The following is a 22113-nucleotide window of genomic DNA, read 5'->3' on the forward strand; positions in this document are numbered from 1 at the left end:
CCTGGCCCCTGTCAACCACTCCAGTTTAGTTCCTATCTCACCAGTTCTGGCAATCGTGAACATTCAGAATTTCAGTTCCCCAAACTCCCTGAGGCTCTAAGGTTGCCTAGCGCCCTCCTTTGTTTCTTCTTTGCCCCACTGCCGGGTAGCACCAACTTCTTCAGATCTCAGTTCAATTTTCACTGGGAGGGCCCTCCCTGATAAGGTCAAACCCCCCTATTCTGTGCTCTCTTAGCACCAAGTGCCTCTAGTTCTTAGCTTTTATCAAAGTTGAGATTTCAATCTATATGTAACATTACATGATGTCACTCTCCCATGAAGACTGTAAGCTACACAAGAAGAGATACTATGTCTGTTTACCTTCAGTAGCATTCTTCCCAGGAACTAGCACAGAGTGTAGCAACAGGCTGAACACAGGAATTTATAAGATAAAGTCAAGCTTTAATTGTGATGGACAAAGAAGTGGGGCTTTTTCTACTAGGGTGCAGATTATTAAACACTTGCAAAAAGATTACAAAATGTGGAGAGACTACATTAAAAGTTCCTCTCATAGGATCATATTATAGTTCTTTAACAGAATCACAGAATTTCCAGTGTAGCGGTTACCTAGAATCAAATTTCTGATTTGGTTTCAGTTTGTGGATTGTCTATATTCTGTCTTCCCCTCTTTCTTCTTCCTCCTGTAATTTTTTAAAACATCTTTATTGAGATATAATTAACATATCATAACATTCATCCATCTAAAGTGTACATTACAATGGTTTTACCATTCAGAATTATACCAGTGTCATCATAATCGAAGTTTAGAGCATTTCATAATCTCTGAAAGAAACCTTGTACCTATTAGGGTCACTTTCTATCCCCCAGACATAGGCAACCACTAATTTACTTTGTCTCTATAGATTTTGATTCTGTTTTTTTTTTGGGGGGGTAACATCTGGCTTTTTATTGATTCAACTAATACATTGGGAATTTAGTAGCAAGTTAATGGCAAGCACTTACAAAATCTGGTTTTCCACTTTTAAAATAAGCTGTCTTAAACAATCTACAGCAACCTAAAATCACAAGAACACATGTGAGTGGCTGAAGCACTTCTGCTGTTATGTCTGTGGCAAGCTTATTAGTAATTTCCTAACAAGTCTTCTAGTGCAAAGTGCACATAATCATTTGGAACCTCCATTACCATATTTGGCTCTCAGTTTCCCCTATAAATAATGGTGCCTAAATGTAAGAATTTGAAGTAAAACTGGGCAAGTGTGCCCATATTAACAGAATTACCATATGACCCAGCAGTTTTACTCCTAGGTATATACCCAAGAGAAATGAAAATACACATCACACAAAAACTTGTGCACAATTGTTTACAGCAGCATTATTAATAATAGCTCTATTAATAGGAGTGAAGCCATGCTGCAGATTTTGATTCTTGTAGCATCATGTATCAGTACTTCTTTACCTTTCATTGCTAAATAATATTCTACTGTATGGACAGACCATATTTTATTTATGCATTCATCCATTGGTGGACATTTAGGTTGTTTCCATTTGGGGCTATTATTAATAATGCTGCTGTAAACAATTGTTTACAAGTTTTTGTGTGATGTGTATTTTCATTTCTCTTGGGTATATACCTAGGAGTAAAACTGCTGGGTCATATGGTAATTCTGTTAATACTTTGAGGAACTGCAAACTGTTTTCCAAACTGGCTGTAGCAGCAATGTATGAGAGTTCCAATTTCTCCATATCCTTGTCAGCACTTATATTATCTGTGTATTTGATTACAATCTCCTAGCAGGTATGAAGTGGTATCTCATTGTGGTTTTTTTGTGTTTGTTTTTGTTTTTGTTTTGTTTGTTTTTGTTTTTTTGCGGTACGCATGCCTCTCACTACTGTGGCCTCTCGCGTTGTGGAGCACAGGCTCCGGACACGCAGGCTCAGCGGCCACGACTCACGGCCCTAGCCGCTCCGCGGCATGTGGGATCTTCCTGGACCAGGGCACGAACCCGTGCCCCCTGCATCGGCAGGTGGATTCTCAACCACTGCGCCACCAGGGAATCCCTCATTGTGGTTTTGATGTGCATTTCTCTAATGGTTAATGAGGTTGACCATCTTTTTATGTGCTTATTGGCCATTTGTATGGAGAAATGCCTGTTCAGATCCCTACCCATCTTTTAATTGAGTTATTTGTCTTTTTATTATTTTGTTGTAAGCTAATAGCTCTGAAATTATTTTACTGGCTATTAGTATCTATAACAACATGGAGAAGGAGACAGACAAGAACCAAAGAAGATATAAATTGGTTTTACATCAAGGCAGAAAACTATAGAATCAGACAAGGTTAGAGATCCAAAGGTGGTAGCAAGAACAGAGGTGAGATATTTATAAGAACAGTACAGTACTATCTCTTCCTTTCCTTCTCTTGCTCTTTCCTCCCCACCTAACTACTGAGCTTCTAAAGACAGCAAGCTGATGTGAACACCTGTCCTTGAACATCTCAAGCCCTTTAAGAAGTGCTAATTGTTTTGCTCATCACTGAATCCCCTGTACATAACATTGTCTGACATGCAAGAGATATTCAATTAATATCTGTTGTTTGAACAAATAGATCACACAGTGATACTTCTGATATTCCAAGAAAGGCTGTCTATGTGAACTATACAGTGAAGAGAAGATGGGGTTTAGAGGCAAAGAGAACTGGGTTTGAGTCCCAGACACAGCACCCACCAGCTGTGAGACCTTAGGAACAGACTTGACATCTCTTAGCCTCAGTACCTTATCAGTAAATTAGGGCTAAAAACATGTGCATCATTGGGTTAAATAAGATAACCAATATGAAAATGCCTGGCACAGGTTAGCTTCTTGAATGTTTTAGTTTCCTTCATTTTATGAAACATCGGTTTGGAGGTCTGTATCACTTCATTTACCAATGTGAAAGGTAAATTTCAGTATCTACCTGTTTCTAGGTTATAATTTTCTATGTTGGAGCTCAAGATTTAGGGAATGAAAATCACAAAGTTCAGATCCCAGTGTAACTCTCTTGCTGTCCCTTGACTTCAGTTTTGTTCTATATCTGTATCTCTCTGAGAAGCAGTAGTGCATAGTGGTTTAGAGTGCAGCCTCCAGCCTCACAGTGCATGGACCTGGATCCTGGCTTCACCAGGTGATTATTTAGGCAACTTACTTAACATTTCAGTACCTCAGTTTCCTCATCTCTTAAACGGGGATAATACTAGTACTAACTTCATAGGATTGTTATGTGAGTGATGTTAGAATGATGCCTGGCACACAGGCATTCAATAGATGCTGTCTATTATCAGCAGTTGCATTTTGGGGGTTGAAAAAATTCATTTCAGTTTTCCAAGTTACACGTAATGCTTCACTCAGAACAGCTAATCCTCATCTGGCTGACGCTTAATGCTTTAATCAGCATAACATCATCATCATCATTAACAACAACTCCCCCTTACACAGTCATTCCGGGTACTCTGGCATGGTTCTACCTAGCACTTTATAGTTATTAACTCCTTTCTCTCACAATAACCCTTTGTTTCTTTCTCCCATTTTACAGATGCAAAAATTGAGGCGCAGAGAGGTTAAGCTGTTTGCCTAAGGTTGTATGGCTAGTAAATGGTGCAACCAGGATTTGAATCTAAGTAGAATGGCTCCAATCTTTGCACTCTTAATAATTTAGCTATACTGCCCCAAAAGAGTGTATTATATTAACACAGATATCCCCAACATGATAAAAACATAGGTTTATACCCAAGAGATTAAAATACTTATTTTAGGGATTCATGCTCTTCTATGTCAAGATACCAGGGAGACAAGGACCCTTCAGGATGAGGTGCAGCTCTTCTAATTTCTAGTTTTTGTGGTCTTTCACTAAGCAGCTTAAGATCTCATCTGTAAGTCAGGGATTAAATAACTCCTGCCCTACTTCTTACATAGGGTTATTTTGGGGATAAAATTGAATAAAATCATGAACTAATATCATGTTAGAAAAAATAGATATTAAAATATTTAAGCTAACGAGATAATAGATGAGGCAGTTTTGCAAATTGCAAAGCTCTGTGCAAAAATTTTTTTTAAGTTCCTTTCAAAAGGCTTAAAAATAGTCTTAACAGCCTCTCACCTAGACTTCTGAAATAGATTCCAGACACTTCCCTGTCTCCAGTCTCTCACAACTGGAATCTATGCTTCACCAACCATCACCTGATCGGTTGTCTAAAAACAAGTCATTCTCCCATTAAAAAATATTTTAGAGAAATCTAATATCTTCTGAAGTTATTATAAACTCCTTGGCTGCGAATCTGGGGACTACTGAGATATGGACAAAAGCCAATCATAACTGAACAGTGGAAATAAGCACTGGAATATATGTAGACTCATGGCTTAGTCTTAGCTCGGAAAACAGGTAATCTTGGAGAAGCACTTTAATAGCCCTTTGGAGTATAGTTTCTCATAGGTAGCACCTTGTATATATGTTTATCCATGTAGTTAATGAGACATTTATTGAGCACTGAGCATAAAAAGATGAATACGTTAATCTATCATTCATAGCATATAGTCCCTTCAGTTCTGTGATTCTACTGTTCAACTTCTATCTGATTCTACTGTTCAACTTTGCACACTGTACATCACCCACACTGTTTGATTCACCTGGTGAACCTCTCCCCTTTATTCCAACCTCAGTAGTCAATCGCCTTCTCATCTTTTTTTTTTTTTTTTTTTTTTTGCGGTACGCGGGCCTCTCACTGTTGTGGCCCCTCCCGCTGCGGAGCACAGGCTCCCGCCGCGCAGGCCCAGCGGCCATGGCGCACGGGCCCAACGAACCCGTGTTCCCTGCATCGGCAGGCGGACTCTCAACCACTGCGCCACCAGGGAAGCCCCGCCTTCTCATCTTTAAAGGTTCAGCTTAAAGGCCAAGAGTCTAAGAAACCGTCCCTAATCCCTGAACGAGATGGTTTTCCTTCCACTTTTGAACTCCTGTAACATTTTTTTTCTCTCTCTTTAATACACTTCTGCCTGGTCTGATTTTCCAGGTACAAATTCTGTTATCCTCACTGATGCTTGAGGGTAAGCTGCTTAAGAGCAAGACCTGTGTTTTTCTCCTGGTCTCTCCTGTAGGGGCCAGCAGTGTCTGATGAGATATATGCTCCCACAGGAAGCAAGAAATTCAACCTTTAAAGGATTAGAGCTTACTGTTTCCAACTGACATAAACTAAGGTAACAGGAGTCAAGGCCCATACAGATCACATGCTGTCCTCTGACAAGGTGCATCCAGCAACCATCCTAGAATGGTGCAGCAATGCAGGGGAGCTGGTGCCAATCTCATAATAGAAACAATCAAATGATGACTAGTGATGAGGAACTGTTATTAATACAGTTGACCCTTGAACTACATTGGTTTGAACCATGTGGGTCCACTTACACACGGATTTTTTTCAATAGTAAATACAATAATACTACACAATCTGCCATCTGAGGTTGGTTGGAGCCGTGGATGTGGAGGAACCCAGAACACAGGGGACCTTATAACTATAAGCTATACATGGATTTTCCACTGTGCAGAAGGTCAGCATCCCTAACCAATGCATTTTTCAAGGGTCAACTGTACTTTATAATGAGACAATAATGAATATGTTAGGTTGAGCCAGATGAAATTTTTACCCTCAAGAACAGCAATTTCATGATTTAATATAATTTGCTAATTTATGCATTATCTATCTCCCTTCCCCCATCTACCCATGAATGAGTCTTCATGAAGGCACGCGTTCTGGTACATTTTGTTCACTTTTGTATCTCCAGTGCCTGGAACATAGTGGCATTTGGCAAATATTTTCTGAACTAATGCATGAACTTGCTAAGCACCAACTATGTACCTTATACTCTACTACATGTTTATACTTTATTGCCTATTTGTTTCTCATAACATCCTGGTTATTCCCATCCTTCAGATGAGTAAACTGAGGCTTGGTGAGGTCTAACTTGCTGAAGTTAGACACACTCTTAAGCAATACTTTATGCTAGGCCATTTATATTTATGCTATAAAAGTTGTTCAAATTTGGCTATCTTTCCTCAGTTGTCTAGACCATGGATATTCTATTGGAAATGGTGACAAAGAAATTGTAGAATACCAAAAAGAGAAAGAGGTGAGGGGGGGGAGGGGAGAAAGAAAAATACCAGTCAATGGGTTTGGGGAGGCTTTTATTCTTATTAAAATGCAGTATGAAATAATCTAAATACTATCCTTAGTCCTTCAGGTCCTCTGCCTGAGGGTGGGGCTCTTCAATTATTTTGGCACTTGGAGCCCCATCACTGGTGTTGCCTTCTTGGGAACAGAGGGTGGATGACGGGTGGCTTTTGCCTGCAGCCTACAAGTGAGCCTCTGTGGGACTACCTGCCTCTCCCAGCAAGCAAGGGAGTGTTCTCACTCTTTTTACCATTTCCTCTGTGGATGAAATCGGGGGCCTCTACTTGCAAAGCCCTGTTGCTTTAAAAGATTTTTCCTTAATCTATCTTTGGAGAAACAGTGCTAAAAAGAACCAGTTAGTAGGGTTTTTTTAAATTTTATTTTAATTAATTAATTAATTAATTAATTTTGGGCTGCGTTGGGTCTTCATTGCTTCGCTCGGGCTTTTCTAGTTGAGGCGAGCGGGGGCTACTCTTCATTGCAGTGCGCGGGCTTCTCATTGCGGTGGCATCCCTTGTTGCGGAGCACGGGCTCTAGGCGTGTGGGCTTCAGTAGTTGTGGAACGTGGGCTCAGTAGTTGTGGCTCGTGGGCTCTAGAGCTCAGGCTCAGTAGTTGTGGTGCACGGGCTTAGCTGCTCCGCGGCATGTGGGATCTTCCCAGACCAGGGCTCGAACCTGCGTCCACTGCATTGGCAGGCAGATTCTTAACCACTGCGCCACCAGGAAAGTCCCAGTAGTATTTTTTAATGAACAAAGGAGTTGGAGTTTGAAATTCGTTGATGTTCCCCATTCTCCTTCAGTGCAAAGATGCAGTTTGTCTTTTGGAAAGGGAACAGTGTAACTCTGGCACGTCTTGTTCAAGAACAATGGTCAGTATCTGTTGGTCCCACTACTCTTGATGCCTCACATAGGGTTTGTGTAAGAGTGGACCATTATAATTTCCACTCTTGCTGAAATGTTCTTTTCCTTCAGCCTGAAAGAATCAGTTCATTTTCTAGGATATGGAATCTAAGCCAGTCCTGATATATATAAAAGTTGAAAGAAGATAAATGGATGATTTTTCAAACTCCCTGAAGTAAAATGAATAACTCTGTGCTGTCATAAAATCACAGTGACCCTCCTAAGTGATTAATTCTTTGAGACTCATAAGATATTTTGAAACAGAGGGGAAAAGAAAGCCCACATTTCTTTCTAGAACTTGCAGTCTAACCCTGGAAGTGCTAGGCTGCAAAACAGAAAGGCAGATTATGAGCAAACGCTTGGGAGTCAGACCGAATGAGATCAATCTCCAGGTCTATGACATACTAGTGAGTGGCCTTTGGCAAATTAGTTAACATCTCTAAGCAAGCCTTCAGTTTCCGCGCATGTAAAAGAAAAATATTGCCACCTACAGCTATGAGGATCAGAAAATGAACATAGAACACAGGATAGCATGGGGTACCCAGTAAAAGTTCCATAAATATTAAATAACAAGATATGAAACGTTAGGACACATAAGGAGGAAGAGTTCTCTAAAACTGCCTCTCTCCTAATGCTCTAGCCCCTGGGTAAGTTTAAGTATCTTTTATTATGAACACAGGAATACATTTAACAACTCTTTTCGTGCCTCTAGAACTAATTCAGCACCACCCTAGCCTTAAAGAAACCCAATATTAAACAAGATTTAAAAGAGATTGCTTCTTTAGTCCCAGACAGCACAATTCACATATGAAGAAAGTAGGAGAATACACTGTTCTTTGGGTCATTCGCTATATGGAATAGCTTCCCCTGTCTCAGAGATCAAGATTCCTAGAGAAGCAAACACAACTGATCCAAAATATATACAGTTCATCCCTAAAAAGAACATTGGATGAAACACCCAGTATTCTCACCAGTTTGGAGCTTTCACTTCTAGGCAATTGTTTAATACAAGCTTCGAGACTGCCCTCTTCCTCACTGGTGCCACTCTGATCCTATGAGACATTAAAAAGAAAATGGCAAAGATGTCATTCTTTACTCGCACTGACTTGAACTGTAGTATGTATACTCAATCATAGTTGCTTGTTTTACTGTTGTAGTGGATATTGTTTCTTCTTTTCTTCCTTTCCAGTAGGTCTTCTTTTTTTTTTTTCCCAAGGTATCTACAATATCCTGTCGCTCAGAGATACACCTTAGAGAAAGCTGATTCCCTACTCTCTGCCCCAAGAGAAGGCCTGATTGCCTTAAGGCTAATCTTATTCTTTTTGCCAATGATTTTGTCAGGAATGGGTACGTGATCCAGTTCTGGTCAATGAGACACCAAGAGAGGTTTGCTGGAGACTTCTGGAAAGGTCCTTCGTAGATCTTAAAAGAACCACGAGAAGTCCGCATACCTCCCAAGTTAACAAGAGAGCATGAAGTGCAAATAGCCATGGGCAGCCATCTCACAACCAGAAGGAAAGCAGCCTGTGAATGACAGAGCAAAGGCAGAGATGGAAGAACTGGTTCTCTGATGACAAAATGGGGCCACTGGACCAACCAAACCTGAAGCCCAGCCTTATTCTTAGCAATCTTCTAAGGAGAGCTAATCTACTTCCTTATTTTTTCAGTCAGTCTGAGTTAGCTGTTCTGTTCCTTCCAGCCAAAACTTTCTCAGACATTTGTTTATCTTCTGCACAAGGTTAAACTGTTTGATGGGAGACTATGTTTATCTTGTTTATTTGTGAAACTCAGGTACCTAGCACCCTGCCTGGCAAATAGAAAACACTTGATAAATTCTGGCTGAACCAATAAATGCAGTACTTGCTTTCTTGATGACTTTTTCCTGCGGATTCCTAAAAATATTTATTTAATGTAAATGAGACATCTGGTAATAATAAGCCACATTAAAATTCCAAAACACATTAGGCATCTCCTCAATTGAATTATGATATATTATATATTATAGTTACTTTCTTTGCTTTCTGAGGACACATAGAGGAGAATAAGGATAATAAATGGAGTATTTGCATTGTATTTATATGGATTTTTATTTTAAAACACCACCATCTGGGATTAGTACAAATTCAGGTGGGGTTGTTAGTAGAGAAATGGTTTCGATTTTGAAACATTCAATCTGGTAATTTAAGAAGTGCAAATTAAAGCAAAGATACAGCATTTTTTCATCTATCAAATGGACAAGAGAATAGAAAGAGAACATTCAGTATTAATAACGTTGTAGGGAAACAGGAATTTTTACACACCATTGAAAAATGTAAATAAGCACAATCTTTTCAGAAAAAAGCCCCATACATCATGTAGATATAAATGCAGGGGAAATATCTGCAAGCACATAGAACAAACTTTTTAAGTTGCATACTTCTAGAGAGTAGGATGAGGGATTAGGGAATTTTTGCATGAGTTATTTCTACACTGTTCAATGATAGAAGAATTAGTGTGTATTACTGCATGTTAAAAACAATAAAGGAGAGCTATGAGAAATATCTAAAAGGAAAAAAATCCAGGAAAGTAAGTAGCATGGGCTTTAGAATTGGTCAGATCTGAACTCAAATCTCAACTTTGACATTAGAATTAGAATTATGAGATTTTCTGCAAATTACTTTCTAAATCTGAGTACAGTTGACCCTAATGTGAGGATTAGGGGCACAGATCCTCCCCACAGTTGAAAATCTGTGTATAATTTATAGTTGGTCCTCTGTATCTGTGGTCCCTTGGCATCCAACCACAGATTGGGTAGTACTGTAGTATTTACTGTTGAAAGAAATCTGCATATAGGTGGATCCATACAGTTTAAACCGTTTTACAAGGGTCAACTTGTGCTTGTTTTTAAAGTACAGATAAAAATATCAATTTAAAAATACTACCCCATCGGGTTGCCTTGAAGATTAATGCACTAACATGTAAAACGTCTATCAGCACAACACTAGGTACAGTTAATTTTTGTTTCTAGCTTTTTGTTGAGACAGGTTCTTTGTCCATGACCTGTTTCATGTAGTCACCATAAAAAGGTTAAATAAGTGTGTACCACTGTGATCCCAATTCAAGGATGATAAAAATGATACATTTAAAATAACCTGTTAAAGAACTCCTAGCCAGTAAGAGGCAGATCCAGGATTCACAGCTAGGTAAGAGTACCACCAAAGCCCATGCTCTTGGTAACTATGCTCCAGGCCCTAAGTAAATGATTCTCGTGTTTCTCTCTATTCTTTCTTTTCAGTACTCAGTGTTGGTAACTAATCTTATGGAAGACAGGATTCACAATCTTAAAAAAAAAAAATCACTGTCATTAGACCATGGGTTTTTTTTGTTTTTTTCATTTTTTGTTTTTTTTGTGGTACGCGGGCCTCTCACTGTTGTGGCCTCTCCCGTTGCGTAGCACAGGCTCTGGACGCGCAGGCTCAGCGGCCATGGCTCACAGGCCCAGTCGCTCCGCGGCATGTGGGATCTTCCCGGACCGGGGCACGAACCCGTGTCCCCGGCATCGGCAGGCGGACTCTCAACCACTGCACCACCAGGGAAGCCCTAGACCATGGTTTTAACAAAAAGCATTTTAGCATTTGTTAACCAGAAAATTTCAGTAGATACATCCTCTTCTCCATGAATTTTGGGTAATCAAGAAATTACCATATAATATAAACATGCCGAAGTCAAAAAAAAAACAAAGCTTGAAAATATATAGATTTTCAGTGTTTTAGACAGTGGGTAAGTTCTAGAGACAGAAAAATTCCGAAGAAACAAATTATACTTTTAAAAATCAGTATATAATAGATGAGAAACCTTTAATGCCTTGATTACTTAGTGGGTCTAGTTCTGTAAGCTGTGGGAAGCCCTGAAGAGGCCCTGGGGAGGCTATGCTATCTAACTGGAGGATATAATGGAAACAATGCTTGTAACTGTAGCATTGGATTGTAAAACAAATCCACAGGTGGCTTCTCTAGTAACACTGCAAATGGCCAACTCCTCTGTCCCAGATGAGAGGAGATTTTTCACCAGGATGGTGGTTAGCTGATGCCATTCATCTAATTAAATATATGTCTCCTTGGGGAAAGGAAAGTGATGTTTAAAAAATCAGAGAAGTCTTTACAGTTCTCAGCAAAGTGAGTAAAAGAGATGAGATCTTCTTGGTCTTTATAAAATGAATACAAAAGAAGGAAAGAAAAGAGATGTTTGATGCTTTAACTTAGAAAATTTAAGAAAACATGGGGAAGGCAGTCTAGGTTGCACGTGGCCTACATATCCTTTAAGATTTGAATAAAAACAAAAAAACAATACCCTTTACATCTACATCCACAGAATTTATCATACGAAGCCATGTCTCAAATGCCCCTTACTCCATAAATCCTTTCTTTCTTCTTAGCTGGAAGATGTCTCTTCTTCTTCTAAGCTTAGCTAACAGTTTACCTGAACTCCTTATGTCACATACATCATCTCATTTGTATCCTAATTATGTACGTACAGAATTGATCTCCCTGATGAGATGGAAAGATTCTTGACACTGACATCTGAGCCTCATTCGTCTCCTTGGTCAGATTCATTTTTATATTCATCCTAGGTCTGTCTCATTTCAAAGTTGATGCTCTTTTTGAATGTACCTTGAGACCCTTCTAAAGCATTTCTTCTGTTTTTAGTTACTTGTTTAGTCTGAGATAGCTCCATAAAGGAGGGTTTAAAGTCAAAATCTAGATGGAGAAAAGAGTGAGGTAAAAAGGAAGTTGGACTTGAAAGAGGTTAGCATAAAGTATTTACTTTCCTAGGAGAGCCAAAGTTTATAAAAGAGTTTTCATGCTTAAATGAAGCACAGAACAAAAACAATGTGGGTTCTGTTCTGAGAACAGAATGGCTCATATATATAAAATATCCTGCTGACTAGGAGCTTAAAAAACAGGAATCAGTCAGATGGAAAGGGAAAAACAGGTCAGCAGGCATGATTTCCAAAGCACAATTGCATCATGGTGGTTTGAAGACCATCTGGCTGATGGACGGTGGCCCATTGACACCCAAGATGATTCAGCTAATCTGGATGGCTGGGTTCCCTTCCTCTGTTGCTGATCTTCAAACCACCTGTCCAAAGCTGCCAGCTCAGCCAAGGCTGCTCAAAGAGAATGACCTTTCCTCATGAAGACCGTGGTCAGTACATTCCACAGTGAATTATGCTTTACAGATGAATGAAAGGAAAAGGCATGGCTCATGATTGTACATTTAACACAGACTTTACCCCCTTTTCCCCCACAAAAGGACTGATAAGAAATGCTACGCAATCCCTACTGAGAAGTCTCTTCCAAACCCTCTGAAAGTTTTAAACTTCCTCTGCTGGGTTCCTCCAACATCTTCAACATAAAGTGATAATAAATTTTATTTTATTTTTGTACTACTTTATTTTTTTCATACCCACTATTTGTCTATAGTTTTCTCCAACTAGACAGTAAGAACATTGACAGTAGGAATTTATGTTTTACTTGAGAGTAGGCTATCAATAAAAGTTAAATTAGTTAAGGATGTTATTGTGGTTTGGAAAAACACTTCTGATCAGATAAACATTCCATAGTGTTGTTCCCTACCCTCCTTCCTCATTTAACATGACAAAAGAGTATATACAACTGTTTTCCTTTTAATTTAAGATTTTACTAAGCAAAATTAATAACAAAAAAACCCAGCAACTATACCTCTCTAATTGAAAATTCTTTTTCAAAATAAAACTTATGTTGGTTTAAATTTTGTCATCCCCATATTTCGTAAAACCAATACATTCTTCAAAAAACCACAAAATGATTTATTAGTTTCATTGCCAGCCTAAGTTCACAAATATTTCTTTCTGCAAAGTCATGTTTACTTGATGTGACAAATTAAATTTCTTTCTCCTACTCCCAATTATCAGCATATCTTCAAGGCTATTCAGAATTCCAGAAAGGCAATGCACAATTAAAGATAAAACGGAAATTATGCTAATAGGACTCCCTGGGTAATCAACCTTTCCATTCTTTATGAGGCCTGCTCCATTTCACTTAGTATTCAAAAAAGCACAACTTCTGAAAAAAAGAAAAAAATGAACGTTCTTACTTCTATAAAGATATTCTAAAAGATTCAGCCTGCCTTGTCGAGTAATGGAATAAATATCTTGCCTCCCAAGTATACTTGAGCCCTCATACCTCTCAGGAGATACCATAGCAGTAACTTCCTAATTGGGTTTCCAACTTCAAGACATTTTTGACTTTGCTATTACACTAATCTACGTGAAGTAAGCCCTGATCAGACAATTTCATTATTCAAAATGCCTTCAACAGCTCCAAGTGCCTAATGCATGACATCCAAACCTTCTGAGATTTAAATTCAAGACTCTCTCATTTGACCTCAATTTATTTTTCCAACCCCATCTTCTATTACTCTCTTTCACATACCCATTATATTCTTCTCCCCATTCCACACCCAGATTTTTCTTACTTCTGTGCTTTTGTTTGTGCTATTCCTACATTTTTATCTAACCATATTCATATTTTAAAATCCAATATATCCATCAGAAATAGCTGTGCTCCTACCAGGAAATACTATTCGCCTTCTGTGAACTCCTCCTAAAGGTTTATCTCTTAGGACACCTTGCTTTAGTAACATACATGTCTTATTTCCCCTATAGGACTACAAGCTCTTGAGGGTAAAGACTATGTGCAATTAGTCTTTTCATGTTTTGCAAAGCAGGTGTTTGGTAAATAATGGCAGAATGAACTGAATCAATAAGAAGTAAGTATGCAACACTAAAATGAAGCATCAAGGATACAGCAGAAAAACCATTCACTTATTCCACAAGAATTTATTAAGCAAGTACTATATGCTAAGCACTGAGGAATCAGTGGTCAGGAGGACAGTAAGCCTGGCCCTATAAAAGCATACAATTTAGTGTGGTGTTTACAGTCCTACATTATTAAAACATGGAGATAACGAGGGAGGGAAAAGTGACAGAATCCTAGTTGATAACCCCATTTAGAAATGGGTCCCTCTTTTTCTATAAGGCCCAAGTGATATCACATAAAGGACAAAGGGCAATTTTCACTTTTTAAATGAATCATGAGTATTATTTAACTATGAAGAGAGTAAAGATTACTAAAGGGAACAGTGTAGGATGAAGTTGGTCATAAGAATAGTATCTCACATTTTTGAGCACTTATATTTCAGGTGCTAAGCTTATTAATCTGTATACATTATTTTATTCATTTTGAGTCATAGAAAACTTGGAGGAGGCTTCCAAAAATCAATTCTCCATGGACTTAGTGGTTATGAATTAACAAAGAGAAAGTGGGGAGGCAACCCAAGTGGAAGAAACAATAGGACCAAAGGCATAAGGGGGAAAATCAACAGATGTATGTGGAGTGCACAGCACGTTAATACACTGTAATGCTGAATAACACAGCTGCCTCTGGGCATATGCGTATGCTACATAGCCGCTCTGGACCCCAGTCTCTTCTGTAAAGTGGAAATAAAAATACTGTCTCTCAGAGGTATGGATGTAAATAGGACTTGGGACAATGCATCCAAGATAGTGGACACAGTAGATACTATATTCAATCATCCTTTTCTAAGTTGCTGTCCTGTCAGCAGGAAGGCAGCAGAAACCAGCTGGCTGGTTTCTAGAGAAACCAGAGAAAACTAGAGAAAATACACAGTTAATATTAGAAGTCATTCCTGACAGAAAGTAAACAAAAGAAACCAAACAGGACCCCAGAAATGGTCTTCTCAAACTAAATGTTGACACCAACACTACACCTTTACTCACTCTAAAACACAAAAGCCGGATCTCGTAGCAGATTTACAATTCGATGACAGGCTAGTTTTCTTGCTCACTGCCCTGAGAAAAAATATGGGCAATGAAAGAAAAATTCAGTTCCAAGCGGATGCTATTTTGATGGGAACATTCATAACTAACAGTACTATAGAAAAAATTATTCTAAAATACTGACCCCCACCCACCCATCCAAAACAAAAAGGATTTATATGACATTCTATAAACGCAAAAGAATTAGGAATTAAGTATTAACACTTATTGGGTAGCTACCATGTGCCTGGCACAAGATAGCTAGATCTAGATAGATAGATATAGATATCTTCCCCTCTCCCTCTCTCATTTAATCTTAACAACCTTACGAAGTAGGAACTATTGTTATCTCCCTACAGATAAGTGGGGATAGAAGTTACTGTAACTATCCAAGTTCACATGTCTGGTGTATGGTTGTGCTAGGATTTGAACTGAAGTAGCACCCCTCTCGGGCCCCTCATTTCCACCACTAACTGCCTACTCTAGTCTCAGTTAGAATGAAAATACCCAGTGCCAGCAAAGCTGTGGCTAAATGGCTATCAGTGGGGAGTCAACATCACTACAATCTTTTCAGATAGTAACTAGTAAATACAGATTAAAATTTTGAAGTTGTGTACTTTTTGCCTCAGCAATTGTACATCGGGGAAATCTACGCTATAGAAATAAAAGCACCAGTACCAAATGATTGACATACACATGTGTGCAGGTGTGCACATCACACATGTATGTTTATTTTGGTATTCTTTTACTGGCAAAAAATTGGAAAGTAATCTGAATGTCTGTCAATTGGAAAAAATATATAATACAGCATATTAAATATGACTATTAGATTAAGCAAAATAAAGCAGCTTTTCTCTTTTTAATGTACAGAATCTATTCCAGAAGAATGCATAATATGAACCTCAAACTTAACCAGTCTACAACGACCTCTTAATTTCTGCCTAAATGTAAATGGCACCACCATCTACCTAGTTGCTCAAGCCAAAAATCTAGGTCTATCCACGATTCTCTAGTTCCCTTCGGCTCCCACATTTGATCAAGTCTGATTCAACATCCAAAACATCAAGAATCATCAGCTCACTTTTCTTTGCTTCCAACCCCCAAACCTCATCTAACCACAATCAGGTCTTGCCTGGGCTTCTGCTGTCTAGTGTATTACTTTTACCTTCCTTTAGTCCATTCTCCATCTGGTACACTATATATCATGTCACCTCACTCCCCTGTTAAAAACCTTCCAGTGGCTTCTACTGCACACAGACTAAAACCTGAACTTCTTACTCTGACTCACAAAGCTCCTCTCTCCCTCCCACGTCACATTTCCTCTCTCTCCCTCGCATTTTATCCCACTACTCTCCGGGGCTCCCAATATGCGCCCCCAGCTTATTCTTGCTTGAAAGCTATTTTTGTCCTCTCTGCAGAGAAAGCTGTTCCCCCTTATTTTTGCATATCTGGCTCCTTCTTATCATTTTGATCTTGTTTAAATTTCACCTTGTCCAAGAGGCTTTCCCTATAACCAATCAAAGTAGTCACAAGCCACATTCCCTGTTTTAATTATCTGTAAGACACTGAACACTATTGATAATTCTCTTAGTTTATTTATGCATTTGCTAGTTAATTTCCTCATTAGAAGGTAAGCTGAACCATGTCAGGGAGACTTATCTGTTTTATTCATGCCTATATCTTAAAATATCCAAAATAGTACCTGGCGCGTAATATGCATTCATCGAACACTTGTTGAGTGGAAAGAGTATCATATGATCAAATATTTACTAAAAGAGACGCTATTCAAATAGTTTATTTTTGTTATAGAAGCAAAGGAAAAAGTATGGAAAGATACTAAACAATAAAACAACTTCCTTTAGGAGGTAGGGAAAGGAAAATAAAATTTTCTAATAACTGCATTGTTTGATTAGTTATAATAAATGCGTATTTTAGGGAATTAAAAATAATTTAATAAGTAAAAAATGAGAAGAGAATGTAACGTTCCTCAGCTGGGAATCCCTCAGCTGATTATTTATATAGCCAACTACCTATCTATCTATCCATCCATCTCTAGAAGCATATTACTATGTTAGCAATCTTGTTGTACTAATAATTTCTTCATCAATAGATGAAAATATTTAAAGACACCAGCAATCATAGTATTAAAGTCTTTTTAAACCATAAAGAAAGGTACGATTCAGTCATTAAAAAAGAGAATTTTCTAATAAATTCTGAAATGCCTAGTTAGGACAAATTGCATATCTAGAATGAACCTTAAGGAACTTTGAGTAAGGCAGTACTCATATGGTTAAGTTCTAATGTGTTTGTTTAACATTGTTATATTACTTTATAATCAGTGCCTCAAATACTTCCTATTTTAATCAGGGAAATACCCCAGCTAATAAATTCTGAGTTTGGAATACCAGATAATGAAAATCCATGTAATTCATTCACTAAGCTAATTAGGAGTCATCTTACCTCAACAGAAGATGGGGAACTTGATGGTAATGGAAAGGGAGTAACGGCCATCTGATTGACTGCATCTTCATTTCTGTGGATGTTAAAATAGCCAGAATCAGTACACAGTAAAAGGCAGAATCAGTACGCGGTAAACGCTAAGTTCTTGGCTCAAATTAGAATCACCTCCTCAGTTCTCAGTTGAAAATGCACACACAGCACCACAGAATTTAAAAAAAATGTAAATATACACTGGTTTTGAGCATGCAAAGCCATTAGGTACAAAAACAGATGTATTACTCAAGGGATACTAAGATACAATTATTAGTGACAACGAGTGATGATGCTAGAAGTCGGCCAACTTCTGCTTAGTAAGTCAGGTGCTGCAGAGGATACTTTTGGAAAGGCATCAACTCTTTCAACACCGAGGAGTATAAATTTTTCATATGGAGTGTGTAACCTCTAGGCCCCATTAATGTCTGGAGCATTTTGTTCTTTGAACTGGAAAGGTTCCCAGCCTCCTCACTTGGCTTCTAAATTTGTTCTGCCAGATGAAGGATGATGGAATGTATATGACAGTCCCCGCATGGGCGGACTGTGTGAGAAGGAGTGATAGATGGGGAGAACAGAGACCCAGACAGACAATGCTTTGTGGGGTAGGTTAATTCTACTCCTCGTCATCCTAATTGGGGCAGAGGAGGTGGGAGCTAAAACTTCATTACCGGGGGGGACAGGCACAGAACAACTCCTAGAATACCAGTTCTGGTGATTTGGGCTATTTCCACTATGTTAGTAACAAATGGTAGGTAAAGCAGTGGTTCTGTGGGAGATCTATCCTTTACTGTTCATTCATGACACACAACCAAAATAATTATCTCAAGATTTATGTGAAGTTTGACTTTAGGTTTCACAATATAAACCAAAGAAGCTTCTTACTGGTGTGCAAAGATTTAAGACTGTTCACAGATCTCTTGTCCGGTGTACATAGGATAGCCACTATCTGACTTAGAAGGGCACTTAAATCCATTTTATCCCATTTTATTTTTTATGTCTCACCAATTGGAAAAAGATCCAACAGTCGATGTCTTTCCTACTTTGAGGCTTTAATCATATCACTGCCTTTACCTGAAATGCCTTTCTTTTTAAAATTTATACCCCACCCATCCTTCTCCTCCAGTGTGAGTTCAATAACCTCAACTACATGAATTATTCTCTTGAGTTCAAAGACTATATATTGATGTGTTCCAAATTCACAGTTAGCCTGGATCTTTTTCTGAGCCTAGGATCTGCATATCCAACTCCCACGTTACATCTCCACTAGATGTCTTAGATGCATCTCAAATAAAATAAAGCTCTTTATCCCGCTCAGTTCCCGGAGGGTTCCACAGTCAACTTCCTCTCCACCTTAGTAAATATCAACAATATTCACCCAGTTGTTTAGCGAGGAGCCTAAAAGTCATTCCTGAAACCTCTCACTGCTCAATTGTATATCTAATCCATCAAGAAGTCTTATTGATCCTATCTTCAAAACGTATCTTGAATCTTTGCACTTATTTCCATCCTATCCTAGTACAAGTGATCATCATTTCTCACCTGAATTAATATATTTAAGAACATCCTATTTGGTCTCCCTACTTACACTCTTCATCCTCTGTTCAATCCATTCTTCGCCCAGCAGTTATTATGGTTCTAAAACATAAATCTGATTATATTTCTTTCTCCTGCTTAAAATCCTCCTATGGCTCCTTATTGCACTTAGGATCAAGTTCAAAATTGTTAGGGAGGCTATAAGGCCTTGAGCATTCTGGCCCTAGCTCCCACCTCTGGCCTCTTCTTGTTCTCCCTTCTCTTCCTCACTCTGATCCAGCCCAGTTACACAGGCCTTCTCTCCATTTCTCAGCTGAGCCAAGCTCCATCCACCTCATGGCCTTCTCTCATCTTCTTCTCTTCTGCTCTGCATGCTTCATGCCCAAATCTTTTGTCTGATTTTTTCCTATTTCTCCTTCATAGCTCACCATAAATGTCATTTCCTGAAACAAGCTTTCCAGGACCTCTACTATATGCTCACAGCACCTGTCAATGATCATAAATCTGTTTTCTTTCAAAATGTACCTAACTGATTTGTATGCATACCTGCTTCAAATCTGTCTTCCCCTCAAATGGTAAGCACTCCAAGGACAGAACTCATGTCCTTCCTACTCTCTATTACATCATTTGGGCAAACACATTGCCTGGAAAATAGTCTGTACTTAACATAGTTATTTTTTAAAAACGTAATGATCACTCACTTCATTAAGGAGACAGAGACAGTTTCAGTTCTAGAACTACCATTAAACTAGCTGTGGGATTTGGGGGAAATCACTTCTAAGAGAATCCGTCTCCTGATTTCTTAAGTAATAAGTAGGTTGAACTGTAAGAATTCTAAGTTGATAAAAATTCTTGTGGAATAAAGCAGAGTATAAATAAAGAGATGAAGTCTAGGTACCATTTCTTGCTCTAACCTTCTTAAATTCTTAGAGTATCTAGCATACCAGCCAAACCAAAGCAAAGCGAGAAAAACTAAAATCACAAAGTGACACAGAGCATGAAGAATATGTCTGTTTCTTCTGACATTATTATAGATGCCTTGAGCATGCACTATTATGTTAAGAGATGGCTATTGTTTTTCAGGGAGTACAATCCATTCCTCAGCAGTTTGCTCATACACAGAAGAAGTAATCAATTACCCCTGGGTAAATAACAGCATTTTCCCAGTGGTAATTCCCTTTCCCATTCAACCTCCCCCATGGAATAACACAACAGAGCTCAGCTCTAGCTTAGAGCTGAAAGCCAACAGGACATATCTGCTCCAGATTCAGAGCCCGTGGGGCAGAGTGTATTTGGCAGTAATTAAGCAGATGGCTTTTCATATCTCTTTCAAAGGTTACCGGCATTAAAAAACGTAGCTACACATAAATTCTTATTGAGAAATTATGATTAACTGGACCAAGTTATCCCTTCATAATTTAACAATTTTCCCCAAATTAGTATGACTTTACTGGCCTTTAAAGTCCATATTAATTTTTTAAAAACATAACAGTATAGAAAACCTCAATGGAGTGAAGAAAGCTGCTACAAAAAGTTACAGTTCATAATCCGTTATAATCCACTAGTGAGTGAGTGTTCACACACCTCGGCATTAAGCAAGTGGAGACCTGACAGGGCAGCAATTTTAAAGAGAAAGAAATGGGAAGACGGAAACCAAAGGAGAGAAGATAATTACACTTCACGCAAACAGTTAACCTGAAAGACTTCTGGGGACCCTCTGACCTCTCATAGTCCATGGTTCTCATAAGGAATGAAATCTGTTTGCTTCATAATTAACCTTTTCTTCCCAGTATAATCAACGTAAGTTTCTTAGGTCCTGGTGCCCCACACAGTATACAATGAGGAATTGTAATTGTTTGTTGGTGTTTTTGTAATTCTTTTTAACAGCTACTGGGAGAGAGAGAGTGGAATTCTACCACGGATAAATGTGAGGTTTCCAGGGTACCTTGGAACACGGTATAGGTATGTCCTTATCACCGGACTTGCCGCGCTCTATTAAGATTATTTGTGCGGCTCTTTCTCCCTCTCTAAACACAGAGATGGGATCTTATTTCTTTATATCCCCAGCTTGTAGCAGGATACCTCAGCGAGAGTAGGTGTACTATAAATGGCTGTTGAGTGAAAGGGGTCTTAACAAAGCAGGAAAAAGATATGAAGTAGAACTATCAAGAGTGTGCCCTATGCTTTCCAAGCTACTTCACGAGTTAGAGACGACGTGCTGCCTGCAGTCAGCCAGCTATTGGTATTTACCACATTAATGGACATTTCTCAGAGTGCCTGCCCAGCTCACAGTGATTCCATGGATGGGCTATATTGTGTGACACCGACAGCTGGCCTCAACCTCAGTGGATGTAGGGGGTAGATGCCTGCCACATTTTGAGCCCATCAATTCTCTCTCCCAGGGACTCAAAATCTAGAACAGACTCATAGAGATCAAGAGTGTGGTATCTAGACAATACTAATGGAAATCTTCAAGGCTAAACAGGGGGCTCAGAACTCCCTTCTGCTGACGTCTCTGAAGTCACCCTGCTTCCTTCTCTTCAGTCTTAGCTGTATGGCTTCTTCTTATGAGTGCACAAGATATCCCTGCATTCTTACAATACATTCTCCTTTTAATTTAAGCTGGCTAGAGTTTACTTCAATTGGTTGAAACTCAACAATATAGCTCTGATTTCATTTTGAATATATTCATTTGTTTAACAAATATTTATACTATGAATACAAAAATGAATAAAACATGATTCCTGCCTTTGATGATATTAGCAATTAGTGAGGAACACAGCTAGGTAAACAGACAATTACAATAGTGGAATTTCTATCTAGGGACTGTCAATTTAGTTTTTCTCCAAAACGATGCTAGAACACACCCAATTCAGTTTTTTGTTGTAGAATATTTATATTTATGACAAAGACACATTCTGGATCCACATTTCAATTCAATCTTGTTATAAAACTATATTCATATTGGTAAAAACCATGCAAAACATGTGTTAGGCAGAATTCTAAGAAGGCTCCCAAGATTCCTGCCCCCTGGTTTACAGGTTGTGAGTAGGATGAATTTCCCTTCCATGATTAGGTTAAATTATACAGCATAGCTGACCTGAAGATAAAGGCAGATTACCAGGTTGGGCAAGA

The 22113-nt window shown here is 38.6% G+C and overlaps 1 protein-coding gene across 14 annotated transcripts in view; it reads right to left on the reverse strand.

Moving 5' to 3' along the window:
* Window positions 1-22113, reverse strand: part of PATJ (PATJ crumbs cell polarity complex component) — a 363430-nt gene that overhangs the window by 91977 nt on the left and 249340 nt on the right. For all 14 annotated transcript variants that reach the window (XR_008617259.1, XR_008617260.1, XM_028489331.1 and 11 more), the window contains 2 exons: window positions 17413-17485; window positions 8066-8146 (listed from right to left, as the gene is read on the reverse strand). Coding sequence is in view for 12 of the 14 variants with exons in the window: in XM_028489331.1 (XP_028345132.1) it covers window positions 8066-8146; window positions 17413-17485 (154 nt within the window). In the remaining 2 variants the exon portion in view is untranslated. The remainder of the gene's footprint in view (window positions 1-8065; window positions 8147-17412; window positions 17486-22113) is intronic.

This window comes from Physeter macrocephalus, chromosome 4 (genome assembly GCF_002837175.3).
Source record: "Physeter macrocephalus isolate SW-GA chromosome 4, ASM283717v5, whole genome shotgun sequence".
In the NCBI taxonomy this organism is placed as follows: Eukaryota; Metazoa; Chordata; class Mammalia; order Artiodactyla; family Physeteridae; genus Physeter; species Physeter macrocephalus.